General features: G+C 39.2%; 1 protein-coding gene across 1 annotated transcript in view; it reads right to left on the reverse strand.

Moving 5' to 3' along the window:
- Positions 1-14,794, reverse strand: part of DIPK1A (divergent protein kinase domain 1A) — a 34,533-nt gene extending 19,739 nt beyond the window's left edge. The window contains exon 1 of the mRNA XM_060232198.1: positions 14,672-14,794. Coding sequence (XP_060088181.1) covers positions 14,672-14,725 — 54 coding nt within the window. The 5' untranslated portion in view covers positions 14,726-14,794. The remainder of the gene's footprint in view (positions 1-14,671) is intronic.
- Positions 14,795-23,539: the final 8,745 nt, after the last annotated feature.

Consider the following 23,539-nt stretch of genomic DNA (forward strand, 5'->3'; position numbering starts at 1 on the left):
AATCATGATTACAAATTATTTACTAATATTTTCACCCGGAGGCTTAACAGGATTATAGGAGAGTATATTTCTATTGAGCAGACAGGTTTCATACCATCTTGTGACATGACTGACAATATTTGAAAACTTGTCAGCACTATTTCGTACAGTCATGAGCACAAGTTACCTATTGTGTGTGCGTTGGCTTTGGATATAGAGAAAACATTTGATACTGTAGAGCCTTCTTATCTGCACGCTTTATTACGAGCAATGAGATTTGGTCCTAAATTTTGCTCTGTCTTACAAGCGTTATATTTATCTCCCTGTGCTTTTCTCTGTGTTAATGCCCTCAATTCACCTGTTATATACCTTTCCAGGGGTACACGCCAAAATTGCCCCTTGTCACCTCGGCTCTTTGCACTCGCAAAAGAGCCACTATCAGTTCTAATTAGAAATGATAATCTTATTAAGGGTATTCCCGTAGGGCATTCTAGTATAAAAATTAGTTTATTTGCAGATGACATGGTTCTTTTTATTTCAGATCCAATAGCTTCTCTCCCCAAAATTCATTCACACCTTGAGGCCTTTGAATCAATCAAAATAAACCTACTCTTTATCCTTATAAATCTGGATCCTAATTTCTTCATTCATTGGGTGAATACTAAGTGGAAGTATTTAGATGTTTTTATTCCACTTTCAATGTCTGATATTAAAATTCAATCATAAGGAGCTTTCAAAAACTATTTCTGACCTTGTTGCACACTGGCTGACTAAACACGTCAGTTTTGGAAAGAGTTTTAATGGTTAAAATGATTCTCTTGCCCAAAATGATGTTTTATTTTCGTTCTTTTCCTATTGATCTCCCCCTTTCTCTTTTGAGAAAATGGCAGAAAGATATTAACAATTTTATTTGACAAAATAAAAAAACCCGTATATGTTTTTCTACTTTATGTTTATCCAATCAGGCAGGTGGTCTGGCAGTTCCTGACGTTCAGAGGTATTATGAAGCCATTGCGTTAACCAATGTAATTAAGTTCTACCGATCCTCCTATGTTGCTGAATGGAAGACGATAGAAAACTTATGTCTGTTGCACTATACTTCTAGGGAAGCTCTTTGGAACAGTCATCATAGATGTTTTACCTTTTCCTATAACCCTTTTTTAAAAGTTTTGTTTAGGGTATGGAATAGATACTCAGCTAGGATTGCCCCTCCTACTTTATTACTAGTGGAGTTTACAAATTACTCGCCTTTTATACCAGGTACTATCATAAATTCATTTAGTATCTGGCGTAAATCTAATCTCACCAGATTTTTTGACGTTCTGGCACATGGATATCTAAAACCTAAGATCTCACTTGATCGTATTTCCACTGCCGCTTTGCCGTGAATGGAATACTTACAAGTGCAAAGCTTCTTAGCCCGTTATTCCTTTAAGCCAGCGTTGAGAGCAAAGTTTTCGGACTTTGAACATCTTTTGTGTACTGAGGACAATCAGATCAAAGGTCTGATCTCAAAAGTTTATAATTTGCTTCTTAATAGGGACTATTATACTAATTCATCTTGTAGGAATGCACGGCAATCATGGCAATCAGATGACACAGATTGACTCAGCATTTGGCAATTCCCTTCTCTTAAATCGAGATCAATGAATATTAAGTTACAGGAATATAAAAAGCTAGATGGTACCTAACACTGGTACGTTTGTCTCATCTCTTCCCATCTAGTTCCCCCCTCTGTTGGAAGGGGTGTGGCAATCGTGGCACGTACCTTCACTGCTAGTGGCTGTGTCCATTGATTAGGCCTTTTTGGTCTTTAATTCAGTCAAAGGTTTTATTGTTAACAGGCATTGTAATACCATCTGACCCTAAGATTATCCTTTTAAATATTTGGGGGGATTTCCTAATTTCTGAGTTATAAAGGGAATTTATTTCCATATTATTCACTGCTGCCAAATATGCTATAGCTTTAACTTGGAAAAAACCTGAGTCTCCCTCTATCCAAACTTGGGCTTCTAAACTTCAGGAATATTTTATTTTAGATAAATTAGTTAGTTTTCAATCTCATTATGGGTCTAAGTCTTTTCTTTCTATGTTGCGTAAATGGGAACCTTTTTTGAAAAGGAATTTTGGATCCTGCCTTCACACTTCAACATTACAACAAGATGAATATCTTTCATTAATAACCTCGCATTGATTGTTTTTATAAATGAAGCCTTGAATCTTATGTATCTATGTTTGTGTGTGTGTGTGTGTGTTATATTTGAGTTTATTGTAACTAGTCCTCATTAATTTATCTATTTAGTTACTTAGTTTAGATTTGCAAAGTACCTTACGTAGTGGAGTGCAGTATTATTATTATAAGTAATATCTTTGGTAGTATTGTGTTTATTGTAATGTTCTTTTTAGGCTATATTCAACCTTGTAACATGACAGCCTAATCTCAGGATTGAAATCTTCTCATTGTTTCTGTTTTGCTTACCATTACTTATCATCATTCAATTTTATATTGTACTTGCTTATGAAACTTTCAATAAAATCTTTTAAAATGTCAAAAAAAAATTAATTAGAGTCAAGATGCATAAATAACTAAGCAATAAATACAGCTAAAACTGGAACAACATATTTGGTGAGACCTGTGGATAGCAGCAAAGTGACATATAGATAATAAAAGAGTTAACAACTGATGTGAAGTGCACTAAACAACATCTAATAACATGGAAAATAGCGCTAATTAAGAACTAATAATAACGCCATCTAGGGATTAGAATTGTATATGTTTAAGATGTTTTAATGATTTTATGTGATTTTATTGTAACAATTTAATTTTATGTTGTTTTAACTGCTGTTAGCTGCCCTGAGCCCGTCAGGGGAGGGCGGGATATAAATATAATTAAATAAATAAATGTGAGAACAACGTTTGAGTCCAGTTGCAACTTTAAAACCTACAAAGTTTTATTCTGGGTACAAATGAGAGCTGAAAGAACTCGATACTGTTAGCAAAATTTACAAATCCTGGGGTTTCCATCATCCTGAGTGTTCTAATAACTTGTAATTCAGCAATTTCCCATTCCCATCCCACTCCCAGTCTTCTGAAATTTCTCTGCAATAAGCTACTTTGAGTTCCCCACTGAATGGCCTAGGAGACTGAAATGTTCTCCTACAGGTTTCTCAGTTTTGTAATTCTTGATGTCAGACATGTATCCATTTGTCCTTTGGTACATGGTTTGATCTGCTTGCCCTATATAGAGAACTGAAGGGAATCATTAGCATTTAATGGCATATATAATGTTAGAAGATGAGTTAATGAATAAGCTTGAGACAGTGTAGTTCAAGGATGTTAAACATGCGGCCCCCATGTGGCCGTGAGCTGGATCAGACCCCCAAGCAACTCACTGCTGTCTAATTCCTTTTCCCTCTCTTGCTTCCTTCTGAATCACAGCTTGTTTTGCTAGGCTTGCTTAGTCAAGCTACAGAGCAAAACCTCTATTTTCTCTATTGACTGACAAGCAAATGAAGCAACTTATGTACAAAAGCTCGCAATGTCCAGCAATTTCATATTTTCCTCTGGGTCTTAGGCTCAAAGCATTGACCATAAGATTTCTGTAATGAATGTCAGTAAATCAAAAGTAGGTTTGCAACTTACAAATACACACCTGAACAACACCTAAACAACATACTCAAGATTGCTACAGCACAGACATTGTCTCCAGATTTTGATGCAATAATTCAGAGCAAGAGGTGCCAGTTATCAGAAATAAACAAAATTTTGCAAGAGTGATAATCTTTTAAGCATGTTTTAAGTTTTTTTTTTTTTTAAAAAATCTTTAATTGTGTTTGTCTGTATCCTTTATAATGTTTGTATCTCTGCTAACTAGTATTACATTTTATGACAAACATGGCCCGGCCCGACAAGGTCTCTCATTTATGTCAGATCTGGCCCTCATGACAAAAGAGTTTAACGCCCCTGGTGCAGTTGATGTTAATAGGTCCAGTGATTGTGCTGTCTGGGGTGTATGTGGCAGCAAAGTTTATTGCAAGCTCTGGTATTAGTATCCATGTTCAAATTAAATGTTTCATTACTGTGGGTGAGGAGTTGTTTGGAGACTGGGAACAAATTGAGATATGCAGATAACACCACATTACTTGCAGAAATAGCTAAGATTTTAAACAACTTCTGATGAAGTTTAAACTAGAAAGTGCTAAAGCAGGTTTACAACTGAACATCAAGAAGCCAAAAATAATGATTACTGGAGAAGTACACAACTTTAAGGTTGATGACAAAACTGAAATTAAGATTTCCTATTCCTTGGCTCCATAATCAACCAAAATGGAGACTGCAACTAAGAAATCAGAAGAAGATTGAGATTGGGAAGGGCAACCATGAAGGAGCTACAAAAGAGTTACATGTAAGGATGTGTTGCTGGCAATCAAAATCAAGTTAATTCCTGCTATAGTATTCTCCATTACCATGTATGGGCATGAAAGTTGGATGATGAAGAAAGCTGACAGGAAGAAAATTTATTCATTTGAAATGTAGAGTTGGAGGAGAGTATTACAGATAATGTGGACTGCCAAAAAGACAAATAAGTAGGTTCTAGATCAAATCAAGCCTGAACTCTCCCCTGAAGCTAAAATGACTAAACTATTGTACTTTGGTCATATTATGAAAACATAAGAGTCATGGAGAAAGACAATATTAGGGAAAGCTGAAAGCAACAGAAAAAGAAGAAAACCAAACATGACTCAATCAAGGAAGCTAGGGCCCTCAGTTTGCAAGACCTGAGCAAGGCTGTTAATTTAACAATAGGAGGCTTTGGAGGACAATAATTCATAGGGCCACCATAAGTGGGAAGCAACTGCACAGCAATTTAACACACATACTCACACAGTGAAATACTGTCAACCCAGATATAAGTAAGCTAAATCTGAGACATTAAGAGACTTCTCAGAATTGGATATCCCGCCCCTCCACTCCAAAGAGTTTCAGATGAATCCCCAATCTCTTAATATTGTGAATTAATTTAACATAGTGTGCCCACCCATTTCTTTATATTCTTCCCTGCTTCCCAAAAAACAGCATTTCTCCCAACCAATCTTAGCTCTGGGACTGATCAGGAGAGTTGTCTTCGCCATTCAGTTTTTCTTGGAGGGGAGGGAAATTTTAAACTGCAGCCATCCATTACACTGGTCATTTTGTGGTATGTTCACTGCTCTTTACATGTTTGGATTATGCTAGACCTCACTCAGCCAGCTAGATCCTGCCCAGACAGAGCTTCCTAACAAAGTGGTCTAATTCATTACTACTACTACCATCTTTTTTTCCTCACGGAGAGGGGGTTTGAAGAGATATTTTTATTGTTGTGTGATTTAATATTTGGTTTGTTTTGATTGTCTGCCTTTCCTTTTTGTCGTCTTTTATGGCTGCCTTCATTTAGTGCAGTGGTCCCTAACATTTTTGAGCTTGCAGGAAACTTTGCAATTCTGGAACAATGTGGTGGGCACAGCCACAAAATGGCTAACACAAAGTATCTGTTGCAGGAGGCAAAGCCAGCCTTAAAATGGCTGATATAGGCTTACCTTCATCCACTCAGTGAAGATCCTTGTGCTGTGGTAGCAGCTGCTACCAAAAGTAATCTTTTTAAAAATCTGTACAGACAATCAAATCTCCAATGGCCTATCAGAAGCCTTGCTGGGCAAAAACAACAATTACCCCTCCTACTTTCTAAAAACACTTTGTGGGCACCAGGAAATATATTATTTCCGCTTGCGGAGAGGGCGGGATATAAATTGAAAGTAATAAATAAATAAATAAATAAAATTATAGAATCAGAGTTCAAAGGTACCTCCAGGGTCATCTAGTCCATCTAAAAATCAGACCCCTTTGCCCAATTTACTTGAAACTTGTGAAGTTCTTAGGAGAGATAGTGGATGGGGCTTCTTAATATTTCAATTTCATTTGGGGAAAAATATCCACAGGAAAATCTGCCATTTTCTATGGATGGAAAACAGGCAAATAAATATCTGAAAACAGAAATGGGACCCAACAAATCTTCACAGTATAACAACATTTATGATAATTCTTAAAATAAAATACACCTTTCCTTTCTTATGGATATAGAATGAAAATAAAATAAGAAGAGCATATGCTGGTTCTGAAACTATTCTATGTATATGTTTAAGCAATCTTGAAAGATGTATTCTTCTGCATTATGTCATGACTGCTTAAAGCTTTCTTGGGAGATAGTTAATTTTATAGTTAATTTTTAGGGGACTAATTATACAATATAGCACTAGATATTTGGGGAGTTGAAATCTAGAATTCTTAATTGCTGGGGCTAAATACATGTAAGGGTGATATGTTCTCTGTTTCAACCATATTAATGCTTTGTGGATGCACCAACATGGGGAGTGCCTTGCCATCTGGTTTCTCTGACATCTCCCTGGTGGAATAGTAGGGGTGTGTGCTGGGAAAATTGCCATTCTCCTCTTAGAAATGAAGCAGAAAACAAGAGAATAAAAGAAAAGCATAAGGACATCTAACGAGGCATTTACAGAGTCAATATCCAGCTAAGCAGTGTGAACTGCATGGTAATTAGTTATTCATCAAGTGAAATGCATCTCAAGCAGAACCACTTCTGGCAAAAGTTGGTCCTGGCTAGTTTTCAAAAATGCACTGATACTCGAGTCTAGTACCAAGTCTAGAGAGAGATAATGAAATTAAATGTTGCACAATATTCAACTAATATTTTAGAGTATTATTGGGCTATAAAAGTAGTCTTGCCATTTTAATGAATGCTTTGGTTGCCCAATCTTCCTCCACCCCTGCTACTTCTACTGCATCTGAGCGCTCTCTTTCTGACAGGAAAAAATGTTTTCCCCATGCCAAGGAAACCCAACACTTGAGATGCTGATAACCTTCTATACAACAGAAAAAGCAGCCAAAAGGTAGTTCTAAGCAGAAAATGCACCAGAATTCTATGAGATTTTCAGGAGTAGCACAAGAAAGAAGAGGAGGGCAGGAGGGAAGCACAGCTATGCTTTTACCACTCAGCTGCTCGTTTGAGATGGTAATGCTAAAAAACAACCAATGCTTAGAATGCACCACTGCAATTAATATATGTAACAATATTTACAATACAGCTTCCAAATAAAACCTTGTATCACTCAATCGCAATCTAAGACAAACCACAACAATTTACATAAATGTGTATTACATATAAAATCTGACAGGAGTAATTCAGCGGGGGGATAGCACAGTTAGCTAGTCAAATTGGATTAGCTTTAATCAGTATGGATATCTTCAGTCATACATCAACACCTCCAAAACCATATACTTGATTACCCCTTAAGAAGACGATGACAACGGCATTGGATTTGTATCCCACCTTCCACTCTGAATCTCCTGAGTCTCAGAGCACTCACAATCTCCTTTACCTTCCTCCTCCACAACAAACACCCTGTGAGGTAGATGGGGCTGAGAGAGCTCTCACAGACGCTGCCCTTTCCAAGGGCAACTCTGTGAGAGCTATGGCTGACCCAAGGCCATTCCAGCAGCTGCAAGTGGAGGAGTGGGGAATCAAATCCAGTTCTCCCAGATAAGAGTCTGCACACTTAAACATTACACACAAATGTAGGAAAGAGATTTAATAGGATTTTTTTGTCCCACAAACCTGAGATCTATGATCAGAAAACTGAGAACATCATGAGTCAATGTCAATCTGAACAGAGGTAAGAACATTAAAAAGATTCAATGATGCGAGTGACTATAGTTATGGTTAAGCCATTGGTAAGCTGCCAGTCCTCCTACATTCAAACTATTATTAACTTAAGCATAGAAGTCACTGGTGCAACAATAAAACGTCTAGCAGGTTAAAACAAAGACTATTTCCCTATCATAAACAAATGGTAATGGTGCCACCCTTCCTCTCATCAGATGTTGCTTAAGAGCAGCAAAGGCTGGTTTGACAGCAGCCTTGTATCTAAGATATTCCAATGTTATAACAGATCTTATCGCTATGCTTTCATCATCTGCAAAGCTGTATTTTTTGGCTTTTAAACAACAATTACCAAAAGTGCTTCTATGAGTCTGAAAGCCAGCAACATAGTCACAAGCATACTTACCATATTTAAAACTCTATTCATTCTTTTGGAGTTCACTACAACAGGAGTTCTGTACTGTGTTAACATGCTTGGATTACTGACCACATACTTGCCAGCAACCCTTCTTGCATCACAGAAACTGATACTGCACTAAGTGCAACTGTTGGTTAAAAGGACCAATTATTCTATAAAACAGTTTTAAAAACAAAAAAAATAAGCAAATACAATATATCTGAATGGTATTAAGTGATCATGCATGATTGCTGCAATGCTCCATCGAATTAGGAACTTGCAGAAGTCTTTGTGGAAGAAGAGAGGAAAGGGGCTTGAAACGCTTCCAAGGATTTCAGAACAAGCTAAGAGAACAGTAAATGATGAAGAGATTTAATTGTTAGATTTACAATCTATGCAAGAAGAAAAGCAATCCATTATATCTAATATAGAACAAAGGCACAACCAGAACTGCCACCTTTCATAAAAATAGTCTTACTTTCTGAACAAAATAATAATTATTTCAGTTTCACAAATGAGTGAAATCTATATGCTCAGTCATTTACAAGAATGTATTTACACTGCCCCCTGCCTTTACATATGTAAATATATATGCACATACTGAGTGAGAAGCTTTTTGTTAGAGAAACCAGATATAGTTCTTGCCTTCAGCAAAATATAGATCTTAGTTAAGGCTGTTTATTTTTAGGGCAGACAAAAAAAAAAAAAAAAGCAATCGAAGTATCTTGCTCCCCATGCAGAAAATCACTTTTGTCTGACCTTGCATGTATGTAAACATATAACTCTTTTTAGCAGCATTTGCACATCTTGGAGAACACACTCAGTCTAAAGAGAAATACAGGAAGAGAAGGCTGAATAAGCTGCCAAAATTAATTGCCCATTCTTAGTTCCTCCACTGCAAATCTATTTGCCTAACAGCAAACACATGAAAGACATAGCCTGCTTCCGCAGGGTCTATGTTACTCCTTCTCTTCTCTCCCTCACTAATAATTGTTGGTTAACACTGGAAGGGGGTGAGGGAGAACAAATATGTTTAAGAATCAACAGCATGTCAAACTAAAGCGAGATAAAACAAAATATATACATGGGGCACAGGAATTCGGATAAGAATCACTAAAATATATTAAAGAATACTTGGGCATTCGGAATGAATTCAAATCATTGAAGCCAGTTTAGGTAGACTTCAACACCTAGGGAAATATTTTTCAATTATTTATTTAAAAATAGAAGAAAAATCCCTAAAACCCAATAACTAAGTTAGATTTTAAATAAAACAAAAACAATACATAGACAAGAGAAAATTATAACAGCAATGGTGGCAGATCTAGATATAATTTTCTATAAACAATTTCCAAATATCTAAAAATGCCGTAAGTCCATATGCAATTGCAGGGCTTTTTGGTAGAAAAAGCTCAGCAGGAACTCATTTGTATATTAGGCCACACATCCGTGATGTCACCACTGTTTCACATAGGGCTTTTTTGTGGGAAAAGCCCAGCAGGGATTCATTTGCATATTAGGCCACACCCTCTGATGCCAAGCCAGCCAGAACTGCGTTCCTGTGTGTTCCTGCTCAAAAAAAGCCCTGTGCAATTGCCATCTATATGCCATGTGTTCAAATGCAAATAAAGTTCTAATCCAGTGGGAAGCGGACTTCTATCTTTCCAATGTCATAATATGAGTCTTTTAGTTGTTAATATGAGCGTGGAGACTCCATTTCTGTTGACCATGGTTAGCCTTCAAGAGACAGACAGATAGATTAAAAGTACAGAAGAATCCCAAAACATCAATAAACATTATAATTCAAAATTGATGTAACTACTTCCTTGAAAAACTGAATAACTGGACACACCCAAAGTATGTTTAAGGGATGCATTATGCAAGTTACAACACCAACAAATAGACATTTTACTCAGTCCTTTGCTAAAGAGTCACTGTGGTGTCCTATATATCCTAAACATTTTTTTTAACTGAATAAGTCTCAACTTAAAATCCAGAGAAAAAAATGAGTTTAGGGCCATATCCCACAGCTTTGGCAAAACAGAAATCTAATTCAGGCCCTTAGAGGGCTCCTATCAGGCTTGTGAGCAACTCACTGTTGTTTGTTTCCTTCTTCTTCTCCTGCTTCCTTCCACATCACATCTTTCTTTGCCAGGCTTGCTCAACTGCACAGGAGCTACAGAGCAAAACTCCTCTCTTGGGGAGGAAGTGGGGGAAGGAGATCTAGCTTTGCTAGGCTCCCTCAATTGCACAGCAGAGCTACTGATCCAAGCCTCTCTTTCTTCTGTTGGCTGAGGCTCAACAAGCCAGTGGATTAGGCTGAGTGTGTGTGTTTGTCTGTGTCCTTTATAAAGTTTTATGTCCTTTACCTGACATTACATTTTATGACACACATGGCCCGGCCCAACAAGGTGAAGATCCGTCCCTCATAACAAATGAGTTCGACACCCCTGATCTAATTCCTTATTCTATTCATTTATAAGACTCTGCATATCATATTTGATAACTGACATCAAATATTTATAAACAAATATTGTAGGTTTTGTTTTTTGCCTTGATTTGACAGGGCTGTCGAACTTATTTGTTATGAAGGCCAGATCTGACATAAAATGGGACTTCACTGGGCCAGGCTATGTGATAAAACGTAATGCCAGACAGAGGAGATATAAACTTTATAAAGGACACAAAGATATTATTTTTAAAAACTTAAAATACAAACATGTTTAAAACAGTAACACTCTTGCAATGTTATATTTATATAACATTTGTTATATAAGTCTTTGATATCTGACACTTCCGAAATCTCCCCCCCCCCCCCCCCCCGTCCCTAAGAGAGGCTTGCCTTATTAGGGAGACCATCCTCCAGGTGGAACCTGGGGATCCTCAGAATTACAGCTCAATTTCAGACTACAGAGATCAGCTCCTCTGGAGAAAATGGATGCTTTGGAGGATAGACTAATTGCACAAGCCAGAGGCTCTAAACATAATTCAAAAATGAGAGGAAAAGAGGGCAACCTTGTCTAGTACTCTTCTCAAGAGGGAACTGTGCGGAAAATATGCCATTAGTCAGTGCCCTGGCCTGTGAGATGAATAAAGAATTCTAATCAATTTCACACATTTGTGAGGAAAACATCTAGGGAACTTTTAAGCATATCACAAAACAATTAATTTGCAGTCATCTCATGGAAAAATCCTATAGTAGTAGCTAATAAAGCTTTTTTCCTTTTATGTGACAATGAGTTTAGTAGTCGGTGATATGCAGCAGGCATAGCAACTTTATGAGACTTTAGGAAGACTTTTTAGCCTAGGGCTTTTACAAATGTTCTTTTAGTACCAACAGCACTCAAGGGACATTTTGTTATAGAAAAACCAAGCAGCTTCCGTCAATGTAACATATTAACAAAATTATCCAGATGTCGTTACTAAAGACAGCATATCCCATAGTTAAAAACTGTCAAAATGCCGTTACTAGGGAGAAATACAATCTCCACCTGCTCTGTTCCACCATTTTGCAACAGTGAATGCTGTGACAGAAAGTGTAATGGTCTATTAGATTATGTCCATGCTATTCCTATTGACAACACCTCTTTTACACTGGGCACACAGTCTTCTGAAAACGTTTGCCCACTTTGTCATGCTGTCCAGAATCAGATACAGCACTGCAAAAGATTTCTGCATGATTCTTACAAGGCTTCCTGCAGCATTTTCCCATAAGCATGTGATTAATCAGAAGCAGCCATGAATACACAAAGTTTCCTTATACTGAATGATATGGACCTTGGTCCATCAAGGTCAGTATTGTCTACTCAGACTGGCAGCAACTATCCAGGGTTTCAGGTTGAGATCAACTGACCCTTTTAGCTAGAGATGCAGAACCTGGGACCTTTTGCATGCCAAGCAGATGCTCTATCACTAAGCCTCTTCCAATGTGCTCAGAGAACTGCAATCCTATTTCCCTCACTTCTTTAACACCCATCATGAGGTGCACACAAGAGAAAGAGTAGACGAACTTCAGAAAATTTAAATAAATGTAATAAAAAGATCCACAGGAATGTGAATGGAATGGATACGTGTAGTCTTACTTTTCTTCACTACAGTTAAAAATATTCCTGGATGAGCACTGCTTTAATATGCAAAGAACAGTCACTTGTCTTTCTAGAAATTTTTTAAATTAAATATTATGTTGAGAAACACAGGCCATTATCTGTGCAGTTCTTACTGCTAGTGTGAATCTGCAGTCACGTGGGAGCAGAGGTTCCCCATGGAAAATTTCCTTGTACTCTTAACTCAGCCCTCTGTGACTACCATTTCCTCCTATGCCACCAGAGGCCTTTAAAAAAATCCAAACCACCAATTGTATCTATATCATTATGGTGCTATAACTTTGTGCCAATTTCCAGTTTTCATTTTTAAAAAACAGTCTCTGGTTGCAGAGCTGCAATGTGCAGCCAGTACCTTTCCCCTTAAAACTCTGCAACCAGTAGGGCTAAACACTTATTTTTTTAAATGAAAGCTGGGAATTAGTACATCATTACAGCAGATAGTTATTATAAAGAAAGCTATTACCAACTTAATCAACCATGATAAAAAGCACTCCTATGGGTAGTGCGCCACACGGATAAAGGAAAATTGCACTGACATGGGCAAAGAAATGAGCATCCTTCTATCTACACAATGTTCAAAACCACTGTGATTTCAATTTTTTCAAAAAAGGTCAAATCAAACGAAGTTTGGAAAAGATGAAACAAAAGTGGGGGAAACATGGAAACAAGTCCAACAGAAGACATGGTCAAGTGGATGCTCATGAAAACATCATTGCATTAAGAATCCAAGGCAGAGTAAAACAACCATAGAAACAGACTGAGATCAAGTTATAAAGAGTCTAAGATTATAAAGTGTGTGTCTTATTATATTACAGATGCAATGGAACAACCTATGGAATCTGCTTCCCTGAGACTTCCAAGGAACACCTCAGAAAAAGTGTGGGCCTTGAGTCTCGAGAATTCAGACATCAGACTCCACACTGTAAGCAGGATTCCAGTAATAGAAGTTCAGAGGCCCAGAAAGGCTGGTGCCATTTCCATCTTTTGAGGTCTCAAACCATAATAAAAAGCTGCAAAGATTATCAAACACCAAAACCTTAACAACTTCAAGACCCTGTCTGAGCTTTAGGTCCCAGGCCTAGGTCCCCCTCCTGCCTGCCTGGGCCCTGATAGTTCAAAATCTTATATGCTGGCTCCAATATTCCAATCATGGAAATCTGTGTGTGCTAGCATAGAATAGGACATTAGGGTGGATAACTGATAAGATTGATAACTTACGTAAAATAAACAAGCTGAAGGACCCACAGTATTGTTGAGAACTACTGCCTAATAGTAATCTTATCCGTGAGAACTACTGCCTAATAGTAATAGTAAGCTTATCCGCGAGAACTAATAGTAGCAGATGACTGCTTGACAGGTGAGGAACCTCTGCTTTCTTGAATGAGATTCCCATCACAGCTCAGAAAAAGTAAAGCATCTCTTTTGAGGGAACTGGTATGGAGGGTAGCAAATCTGCTGCCATGTAGGCATGCCTCTCTGAATTCATTTATATTCTACTTGTAAGTAGAGCAATTATAATAAACACAAGGAAATTAAACTCCTGCAACTTCTCACTATAATGAGAGACTGAGAGCACAGAACAGTACTGTATTTCCTTCATGTCCACACAAACAGATGTGGAGAAAGATAAAACGGGAACTCAGCTACCACTTTTGATCATTTCTGCACAAGCCTCTCTGCAGGATTAGCACTTTCCATTTAACGCTCTGCCCTCTAATCTTACAAAGGTCCTAACTAGCAGCTAACCTCGGGCTGCAGTCTGCCAGAGCAGCACATCTCCCAAAACAGCTGAACTGCAGAGGCAAGCAAAACCAGCACATACAAATTGGTTATCTGGTAAAATGGTACACATTTGTTGTCCAAAATGCAAATTACATGACCACTCGAACACAGCAAGCGGGGGTGGGGAGATGGGTGCAAAGTGAAGCTGTGATTCAGGGGCATGCATTATTGGCTTGAATCACTCCTAAACCGGAACTTGGAGGAAGAAGAGGAGAGGGAGCAGAAGAATTGGAAGAAATGAAAAGGCATGGAGGAGGATAAGACTGCCAGCCTGTTTGATCCAATTCACAGGGCCTAGTTTGAAAAAATAAAATAAAATCAAAGCACCCCCGATCTGCCCATTCGTAACCACGGCTCGCCTTTTGCAATGCTTGTAATACTTGTTCAGGAAGAGCTCGAAAGAAGTCAAAGGACTGGGCGAATGGGTGATGCATTCTTCGGCGAGAGCCAGGATCCTTCCCGGGTGTGCACAGTTTGCACGTGAACACGTCCGCGCGCATTATTCCCCCCAAACGCGCACACCCAGCCTTCCTAGTCAGCTTCCCCACCCTCGCTCCCGTTCCGTATGTGCCGTGCGGCCGACGGCTCTGTCCTTCTCCCCACCGCAGTGCCAACCAACCCCTCTTTCGCCGCAGCCCCCTAGGCTTCCCAGTCTCCGTGCGGAGCTGCCACCCGGCCTGCCCTGCCCTGCCCACCTGGCCGTAGTAGGGCTTCCTGAGCCAGGCCCCCGGGAAGAGCCTCCTCGCCATGGCAATGGCACATCCCCGCAGCGGGTTCTGCGGCGGCCTCCGGCTGCGGAGAAGGAGCCGCTTCCCAGCCGAGCCGGCCTCAGGCAGGCAGGAAGACTGACGGGCCACCTGCCCGCAACGGGGCTCACACCGCCCACAAGGCAGCAGGAACGTGCCCGAGCAGGGCGGGCGGATCCCCGCGCGTCGTCCCGCCCCTCTTGGCAGCTGTCAGCGAGAAGGCGGGAGAGCGAGAGCGAAAGAGGCGCCTCCGCCTTAAAGGGGAGGCGGGCAGGCTGCTCCCTTGACCCGAGGGGATTGGAAGCACCTCTCGCTGGTTTCTGCCGACGCTCCAAACTGAGGCGTCTTCGTCTGTCTTCCTCCTCAGCTTCAAGGGGAGGCTTCCGGTCTTGAAGGGCCCCGCCCACCGTCGGTACCCTCAGGGACGGGGTTTTGTAGTTTTTTTTACGTCCCAAGTGCTGAATAAAATGCTGATGGGAAGAGGAGGGGGCTTCGTTTGGGCGCCCTCCCAAGTGATTTCCAGCAGTGCGCGCCGCTCAGCGTCTGCTGTAGAAAGTAACTATAGGGGCATTTTCCGGCTACGTTTCAGACCAGGAAACAGGAGTACCTCTGAGCATGTTGGGAGCGCATTTCTTGCTTTTGATTGCCGAGGTAACACTGCATGATGCGTCAGAGGAGGCTTCCGTCGCTACGGCGCTGAAAAATTAAGTTCTGGGGCTTCTCATACAGTTATGGAATTCTGCCCTTTTTGCAACGTTAGTGGAAGTATCCACTCAAGGCGAGGATTGACTTGACACAAAACCTTGCAAGGCGGGAGAGCCAGTTTGGTAGTGGTTAGGTATGCGGGCTCCTATCTGGGAGACCCGGGTTTGATTCCCTACTCTTCCACTTGCAGCTGCTGGAATGGCCTTTGGGTCAGCCATAGCTATAGTAGGAGTTGTCCTTGAAAGGGCAGCTGCTGTGAGAGCCCTCTCAGCCCCACCCACCTCACAGGGTGTCTGTTGCTGGGGGGAGAAAATATAGGAGATTGTAAGCTGCTCTGAGTCTCTGATTCAGAGAGAAGGGTGGGGTATAAATCTGCAGTCTTCTTTTACACTACCCTTAACCAATATTCCCTTTAAACTGTGGAGTCTTGTGAGCAAAAATTCTACTTTGTAAGCTTCTGACATTAAAGTTGTGAGGAACTGGCATTAAAATTGTGAGCTACTAAATAAATTAGTTTGCTCTAGGGCCATTTTTCCTGAACTGAGACAAAAATGTGTGAGCTGGAGGCTAAAAAATTATGAGCTAGCTCACACTAACTCAGCTTAGAGGGAACACTGCCCTTAACCTATTCAAGCAAGGTTGTTGTAGTGGGCTGCAAACAGAAGGCATTACCAGAAACCAAGACACTTTATACTAAAGTTTATAGCACAGCAGTAGATAGGTTTCAGTGTCCCATTCAGACAAGTCGTTGGACATTTTTAGCCCACTCCCAAAACCTGCTTCCTGTCAGATCTAGGCAGTGATGGCTGGCCACATTGTTAGAGTACCTGACACAAATCAGTGTAAGCCTTGATATATTGCCACTCTAGGGTTTCCTGTTGAGCTGAAGAAGCATAATGGTGAATGAGCTGTGATTAGGAGGTCCCTGCTTCAAAACTCACTTCTGCCAGGAGCTCAAAAGGTGGCATTCTCAACCATCCAGCTGCAATATGAAAACAACAGTGGCAGACCTTTCAGGGCTGTTGTAAGGGTTACCAGACAATACCTGCAAAGCTTTCAGAACTAAAATGGTTATAGAAATGCAAAGCATTATTATTTTACTCAATACAACACAAAACAACCTAGCATTGTGCGCTTCCCCTCTATGCACTTACAGAACTTTTATCCCACTCCATTCCAAGGGCAAGCCAGCAGAAATACAGTGCTGGAGAAGCAGTCAAGCACAAGTTTTCCTATGTTGCTCTTCATTTTTCATTGATGAAACAGGAGCTGATCTTCACTTTGCCTGGGTGTTGTTATAAAGATGTGGTAACCTGCCTAATCTTTTAGTGGCTCCTTTAAATGGAACTGTGTCTGTAGGCTAATAGAAACTGTATTTCTTAAAGGGTATCTTACTTTCCCGACAAGCATGACTATATGCTGTTAAACTACTTTATGCATCTTTGGTTCTTATTCAGGAGTACCCAGGGATTTTTTTGAGCGGGAACGCACAGGAATGCAGTTCTGGCTGGCTTGGCATCAAGGGCTGTGGCCTAACATGCAAATGAGTTCTTGCTGGCTTTTTTCTACCAAAAATGCCTTGGGAGTACCCATGCCACTTGTGGCACAATGCTGCATGCCAGTGCCATAACTAACTTATACTACAATAAAAGGAAAAGGTCTTTCAAAACAGGTGATGTACAAGTGCCATCCTAAAGCACAGTCAGAAAGTGGGGTTAGAAGGGTGTAACTCTGTTTAGGATTGCACTGTTGATATACTGAATTATATAAATTGACTAAATCCTGGTACTTTGCCAGTTAGTTCTTCTATAGTTCTCTGTGGGTCTCTGGTTCACTTCCTTTTGAATGAATCTGCTGGATGTCTGTCATCCCAGCTTTCGAAGTAATGCTGATGCAAAGCCCAAATTGCTGCATTCTTTTGAAAGCAGATGTGGGTTTGCTTCCACTCCAGCAGTTCTCTGTTAATAATAGACATTAGGATGATTAGTCACAATGTACAACAGAGAAAAACAATAAGAGGTTTACTGATGGGTGAATAAAATTACACTTTTATCCTCATCTGTGTCACAGCACAATCCTCTTACATCACCAGTAAATACAATCTAGCCGGCAATTCAAGACAGACTTTATGTAATCATAAGTGAATTAGCAAGCCATGCACTGGATATGGTTTCACATACTATTCCACATTTCACTATGGTATCACAGTTAATCCTCACTGAAGTTTTACATAAAGTGTTACTTTTTTTTTTTCATAATGCTTTTATGCACACTAAACTGGGAATAAGTTGCATTGAATTCCATGGGACTTACCTTTAAGTAAACAGGTATAGAGTTGAGCATACTGGTAGTCCTGCTGGCACCATCAAATTATAGACTTCAAGAATTCTACGAAAGACTATATAAAAGACAGGAAATCCCAGAGCAAAGACAAGAAGATTATATTGAAGGTGTTAAAATTAATCGGATATCTGAAGAACAACGAGAGAATCTGGGAAAGCCGATTACGTTACATGAAATTGCTGAAGCAATTAAACATCAAAAACAAAATAAAGCACCGGGCCCAGATGGGCTTCCTATTGAATTTTTTAAAGCTTTCGAAGAAATTTTGTTAATTCCATACAAGAATGTAATAGAGGAAATCCAAGAAACTGGTGAGATCCCGACCTCCTGGCAAGAAGCGCTTATTTCTCTAATTCATAAGGAAGGAACTGACCCTGTTAACATCAAAAATTATAGACCTATTTCTTTATTAAATAGTGATTATAAAATTTTTGCAACAATCCTGGCAAACAGACTTAAGAAAGTAATACCATCAGTAGTACATGAAGATCAAACTGGATTTGTGCCAGGGAGATTAATGAGACAAAATGTGAGATTATTATCCAATTTGATGGAGTATTATAAGGAACACCCCGAAAAACAGTTTGCAGGAATAATGATTGACGCTGAAAAAGCATTTGACAGAGTCAATTGGAATTTCATCTTAAATTCGTTAGCTGCGATGGGTTGTGGGGACAAATTTACTCAATTAGTAAGAGCTATCTACACAAAACAGAATGCAAGAGTAAACTTCAACGGAACTAGAACGGAGCTAATTGAAATAGAGCAAGGCACTAGGCAAGGATGCCCCTTGTCTCCACTACTTTTTATCTCAACTCTAGAATTCTTAACAAAAAAAATAAGGGACGATAACAAGAGTAAAGGCACTAAAATCAAAAATCAAGAATTTAAGAAACAAGCCTTTGCGGATGATTTACTTTGTATTCTGGAAGAACCAATGTCATCTATAGACCAACTCAAAGAAAGATTACAACAGTACAGTGAAGTATCGGGCTTTAAAGTCAATATGCAAAAAACGAAATTTCTGACCAAAAATTTGAATAAAGAACAAATTATACAATTAGAAGAAAAATCTGACTTTAAATGTGAAAAGAAAATAAGATATTTAGGAATTCAATTTACAAACGACTTGAAAAACCTCTATCGTGACAATTATGAAAAAACATTAAAAGAAATTCGATCCGATTTAGATAGATGGACAGGTTTACAAATTTCCCTCTTAGGTAGAATTGCAACTATTAAAATGAATGTCTTGCCTAGAATTTTGTTTTTGTTCCAGATGGCCCCAATTATCTTACCAAAGACTTTTTTTCATTAGCTTAACAAAATGATTTCGAAATTTATATGGCAGGGCAAGAAGCCCAGAATTAAACTCAAAGTGTTACAAGATTGCAAATCCAGAGGAGGCTTCTCGTTGCCAGACTGGAATTTATATTACAAAGCATGTTGTATTGTATGGCTTAAAGATTGGCTTACTTTAGAGGACAAAAGACTGTTGGCTATTGAAGGGGCAGGACTAGAGAGAGGTTGGCACAATTATGTTTGGTACCAAAATCCACCTAAGGGCAGTCTCTTTTTAAGGCATGAGATAAGAAAGTCTCTAGTCAGAGTGTGGCTTGAGATTAGGAGTAAGTATGGATACACTCTCCTATGGTTATCGCCTATAGAGGCTTCCACACACCCGAATTTGTTTAGATGGGAAAGCCTCAACACTTATCAGAATTTATTAGATAATCAAAATAATCTGAAATTGGAAGAAATTGGTAAATTAGATTGGTGGTTGCAATGTCAAAATCGAAATACCGGATAGATAAAGAGAAAGGTTTCCCGAAAAAATCAAAATTAAATGAACTGGATCGATTACTGCAAACGAACCAAAAACTTATTTCTAACTTGTATAAATGGCTGCTTCAAGATAAAATACAGGACGAAGTAGTGAAAGAAGCTTGGATTAACTGGTTAAAAGACTTTGGTTATACCATAGAATTAGAAGAGTGGGATAAAATATGGAGTCAAAATCTTAAATTGACGAGATCTGTAGTGTATAAAGAGAACTTATATAAAATTGTCTACCGTTGGTACCTTACCCCGGCCAGATTAGCAAAGATATATCCTGACTATAGCAACAAATGTTGGAAGTGTAAAAAAATTAAAGGATCCATGTATCACATATGGTGGCAATGCAATCATGCAAAAAAATACTGGGCTTTGATTAATACATGGATCAAAAAAATTCTCTAAATTAACATACCCCATACACCAGAATTGTACCTTTTAGGAATCTGTAGAAACAATCTTCCTAAGACCACCATTAAAGCTTTATTGCATATAATCACCATAGCAAGGATTCTTTATGCTAAGTATTGGAAGACAGCCACAATACCAAATAGGGAAGAATTTATCACAAAATTACTAGAAGCCGCAGAGATGGATACATTGACCACAAGATTACAAGAGGGTAATATGCAAAAATGTAATGAGACTTGGAATCCAATTTATTGTTGGGTGAAAGATAAAGGTGTAAAATAGGAGCAATAGAGATAGTAAAAGGATAGACCCTGAATGCTCCTTGTATGATTGGGGATTTTGGAATGTGATATGTTTATGTTATTTTGGTTATTGTTATGTTGTTATGTTGTTATGTTGTTACTTGTTATTTTGTGTTTTATATTGTAGTTGTTTTGCTTGGTTGTTGCTTTCCCTTTTTTTTTCTTTTTTCCTTTGTAAATAAACAAAACTTTAAACCTGCAAATTATAGACTTCATGGTTGCTGAGTGTGTGTACTGGAACAGTATGACATCATCAATTGGAGCAGAGGCACTGAGGAATTTGGCTTCCCAAATGATCTCCCCCTCAATGGCCAGTGTGATGTGGAGGTTAGAATGTTAGACTAAGTTCTAGGTCATACAATGAACATACTTGTGCAGTGGTGGCACCTGCTGCTGAAACAACTTTAAAAAATCTGCACAGCCAATCGGATCTGCAATGGCCGTTCAAAAGATCTGCTAGGCAAAAGTCCCACCTGACCTTGCCCCCTTTCTAAAAACACTTGGAAGGTGCCAGGAAGGTGTCTGTGGGTACCATGACACCATGGACATCACATTGGGAGACCTCGCCTAGTCTACCCTGGGTTCCTTGGATGAGGGTATGCATAAAATAGGTATTTTGCTCTCCTTCATGCATGTACCTGAACAATGTAAAGAAATATATGCAGGAAGCAGTCCTGAGAAGTTCTAGTCAGAAATAAGTATTATTTTATTCAGTGGCATGTACTCCTGGGAAATTTTTAGGATTGCAACCACAGTGTCTTATTGCTTCTCTGAGCAGCTATTGGCCAGAATGTTAAATATGAATTCCAAAAATAGATGCCACATTGAGGTATAGAATCTCATTCACAAAGTACAACTTTTGAAAACAAATTTGTTCTTCTAACCAGTGAAACCACAAAACAAAATCTTCACCCTTGCCATTAAAATGTGTTATGGGGGCAAGTGGGCCCTCTTTTGGCTATGAAATAATATGAATGTAGAATGCAAAATATTTACAAGTATGTGCATTTTCACACAGCCTCCATCAAATATATTTGGGGAAAAGGGAAAATGTCAGTTTGTTTGAAATTGAAAGCTGATACACTAAATGAAGACTAACTTTGTAGGACAAACTAAAAGATCTCTCAAGAGGTAAAGAAATCTGAAAGAAGGTGGAGTCTTCAGGAAAAAGAAACCAGGGACCTGAATAAACCAGACATTTCTTTGGCTGCAGGCTTCTAGAGAATATCTGTGTCAATAATGTTTTCAGCCCTGTTCATTATCTGATTAAATGCTATGTCACAATAAATCAGTCTCTATCATGCCACAAGCCTTTATTCAACAATCCTTTGGTTATCTTTATTGCCCTTTTCTTTGACCAAACCAAACATACATTCTAAAACACAGGGAGGTTGGAATGCAATTGTAAAATCACCTTTCTGCTTGTTTGTTAATTGATTTGGAGCCCAGATGCAATTGCATTGTGAACACTGCCTGTTTTTCTGATGTTTTTGACATGCCAGGAACCTGATACATATTTACTAAAATTGTTTTCATATTTTTATAGATGCACGCCTACAATAGGAAAGAGGAGTTGACAAGTGTTTTCTGTGGTACTTGAACATTTGGCTTCTCCCTCCCTCCCTCCCTCACACACACACACACACACACACACACACTCACCATTTCCCTAAAATGTATCCTTTTTAGCACTTTCTTAAAGCTGTTGATGGGGAAAGAAATAGCTGGTTTATTCAGGTCTTTGGCGAAGTTTTGTTTTGTTTTTAAGACACTGCAAAGATGCTAATATCAGCCAATTCTGTTATTCATAAGTGAATGTAACAATTTTTGTGGAATAAATTGATAGGAAGCCAGATAGCCAAAAAACAATTGTACAGAGAAAACTTTACTTTGCCTAAGAGCTACAGGCATTTCTGGAATTTTTTGCCTTTTTAAGTCATGTATCATTTAGCATGCTATACTATAGTAGAAGCTAAGGCTGGAATTAGAATTAGAATTACATGGCTGCAGCCAAAAGCAATAGTCCAGAATTTCCTCCTGCTGCTGCTCTCTTCCATTGAATGCCTGATAATACCAAGTATATGGCATATGTGACACGATGCCACTGTGCTACTTTGTTTCCTGCCATGACAAGTGGTATTTAATAAAATACAATACTCGCCATTATTCAGGAAAGAGGAAAAGGGGATATAAGAACAGCTATCCATAACATTATAAAAAAAACAATCAGACCAGTGGTCCATCTAGTCCATCAACCTGTATCGTACAGTGGCCAGCAAGTTGCCCTGAAAGGCCTGACAATCTCCTGCTTTTACAACTGATCTCCAGCTGGCAGAGATCAGCTCCCCTGGAGAAAATGGCTGCTTTGGAGACTGGACTCTATGGCATTGTGCCATGCTGAGGCTCCTCCCCTCCCCATCCCTGCTCTCTCCTGGCTCCACCCCCAAAGTCTTCAGATATTTTCCAACACAGACTTGGCAATCCTAATACTATACCAGAATTTAGTGCAAAGAGAGATAGGAGGGACCGAGAAAAAGGATGGCCCAAGGGGGCCTGTTCGCCACTCAATGCATAAAGAACCCACCTGATTTGTGAGATGTTCTGAACACAGAGCTACCAAGCTGCTCTGGCACTTTTGTACATGTGACTTGTAACTGTCACTCTGGGTCCAAAATTTTTGATCCTTGATCAGTGAAAGCATGCTGGTCAGCTACCTCCTTGCCTTATTTGAGGTTGTTTTTCTACATGGATGTATTTTTACCATGGTGACATAAAATAACAATAAGAGAAAGTAATAGAAAGAATAACAGCACACAGTATTAAAATAATAATAATAATAAATCTGCAATAAATACAGCCTCCCTCCAAATGCAAATCCTTTGTGCCCGGCAAGCAAATGACCACTAGCAGCAGGTTGGGAGGAGAATCAACAGTAACATAGCCCAGCATGGGAACTTCTCTTTACAGCAACAATAAGCAAGCAAGGCTGAACTTGGTCCTTTCTGCTGGGCTAGTCAAGCAAATCTCTCCCACACAACAAGGAACAGGCTTAACTGAGTTAGAGCTCAGCTATCACAGAATGGTGGGCAGCACTTTGAAATGCAGCAAGCCTCCTCCCATCTTGCAGCAATGACTAATTAATCTTTAAGCCAGTCTCTGGAAGGAAATAAACAACATTTTTTTTTTCCTAGCCTCATCTTTGTGTGTGTCCAACATGTAC

This window comes from Heteronotia binoei, chromosome 2, assembly GCF_032191835.1.
Source record: "Heteronotia binoei isolate CCM8104 ecotype False Entrance Well chromosome 2, APGP_CSIRO_Hbin_v1, whole genome shotgun sequence".
Classification (NCBI taxonomy): Eukaryota; Metazoa; Chordata; class Lepidosauria; order Squamata; family Gekkonidae; genus Heteronotia; species Heteronotia binoei.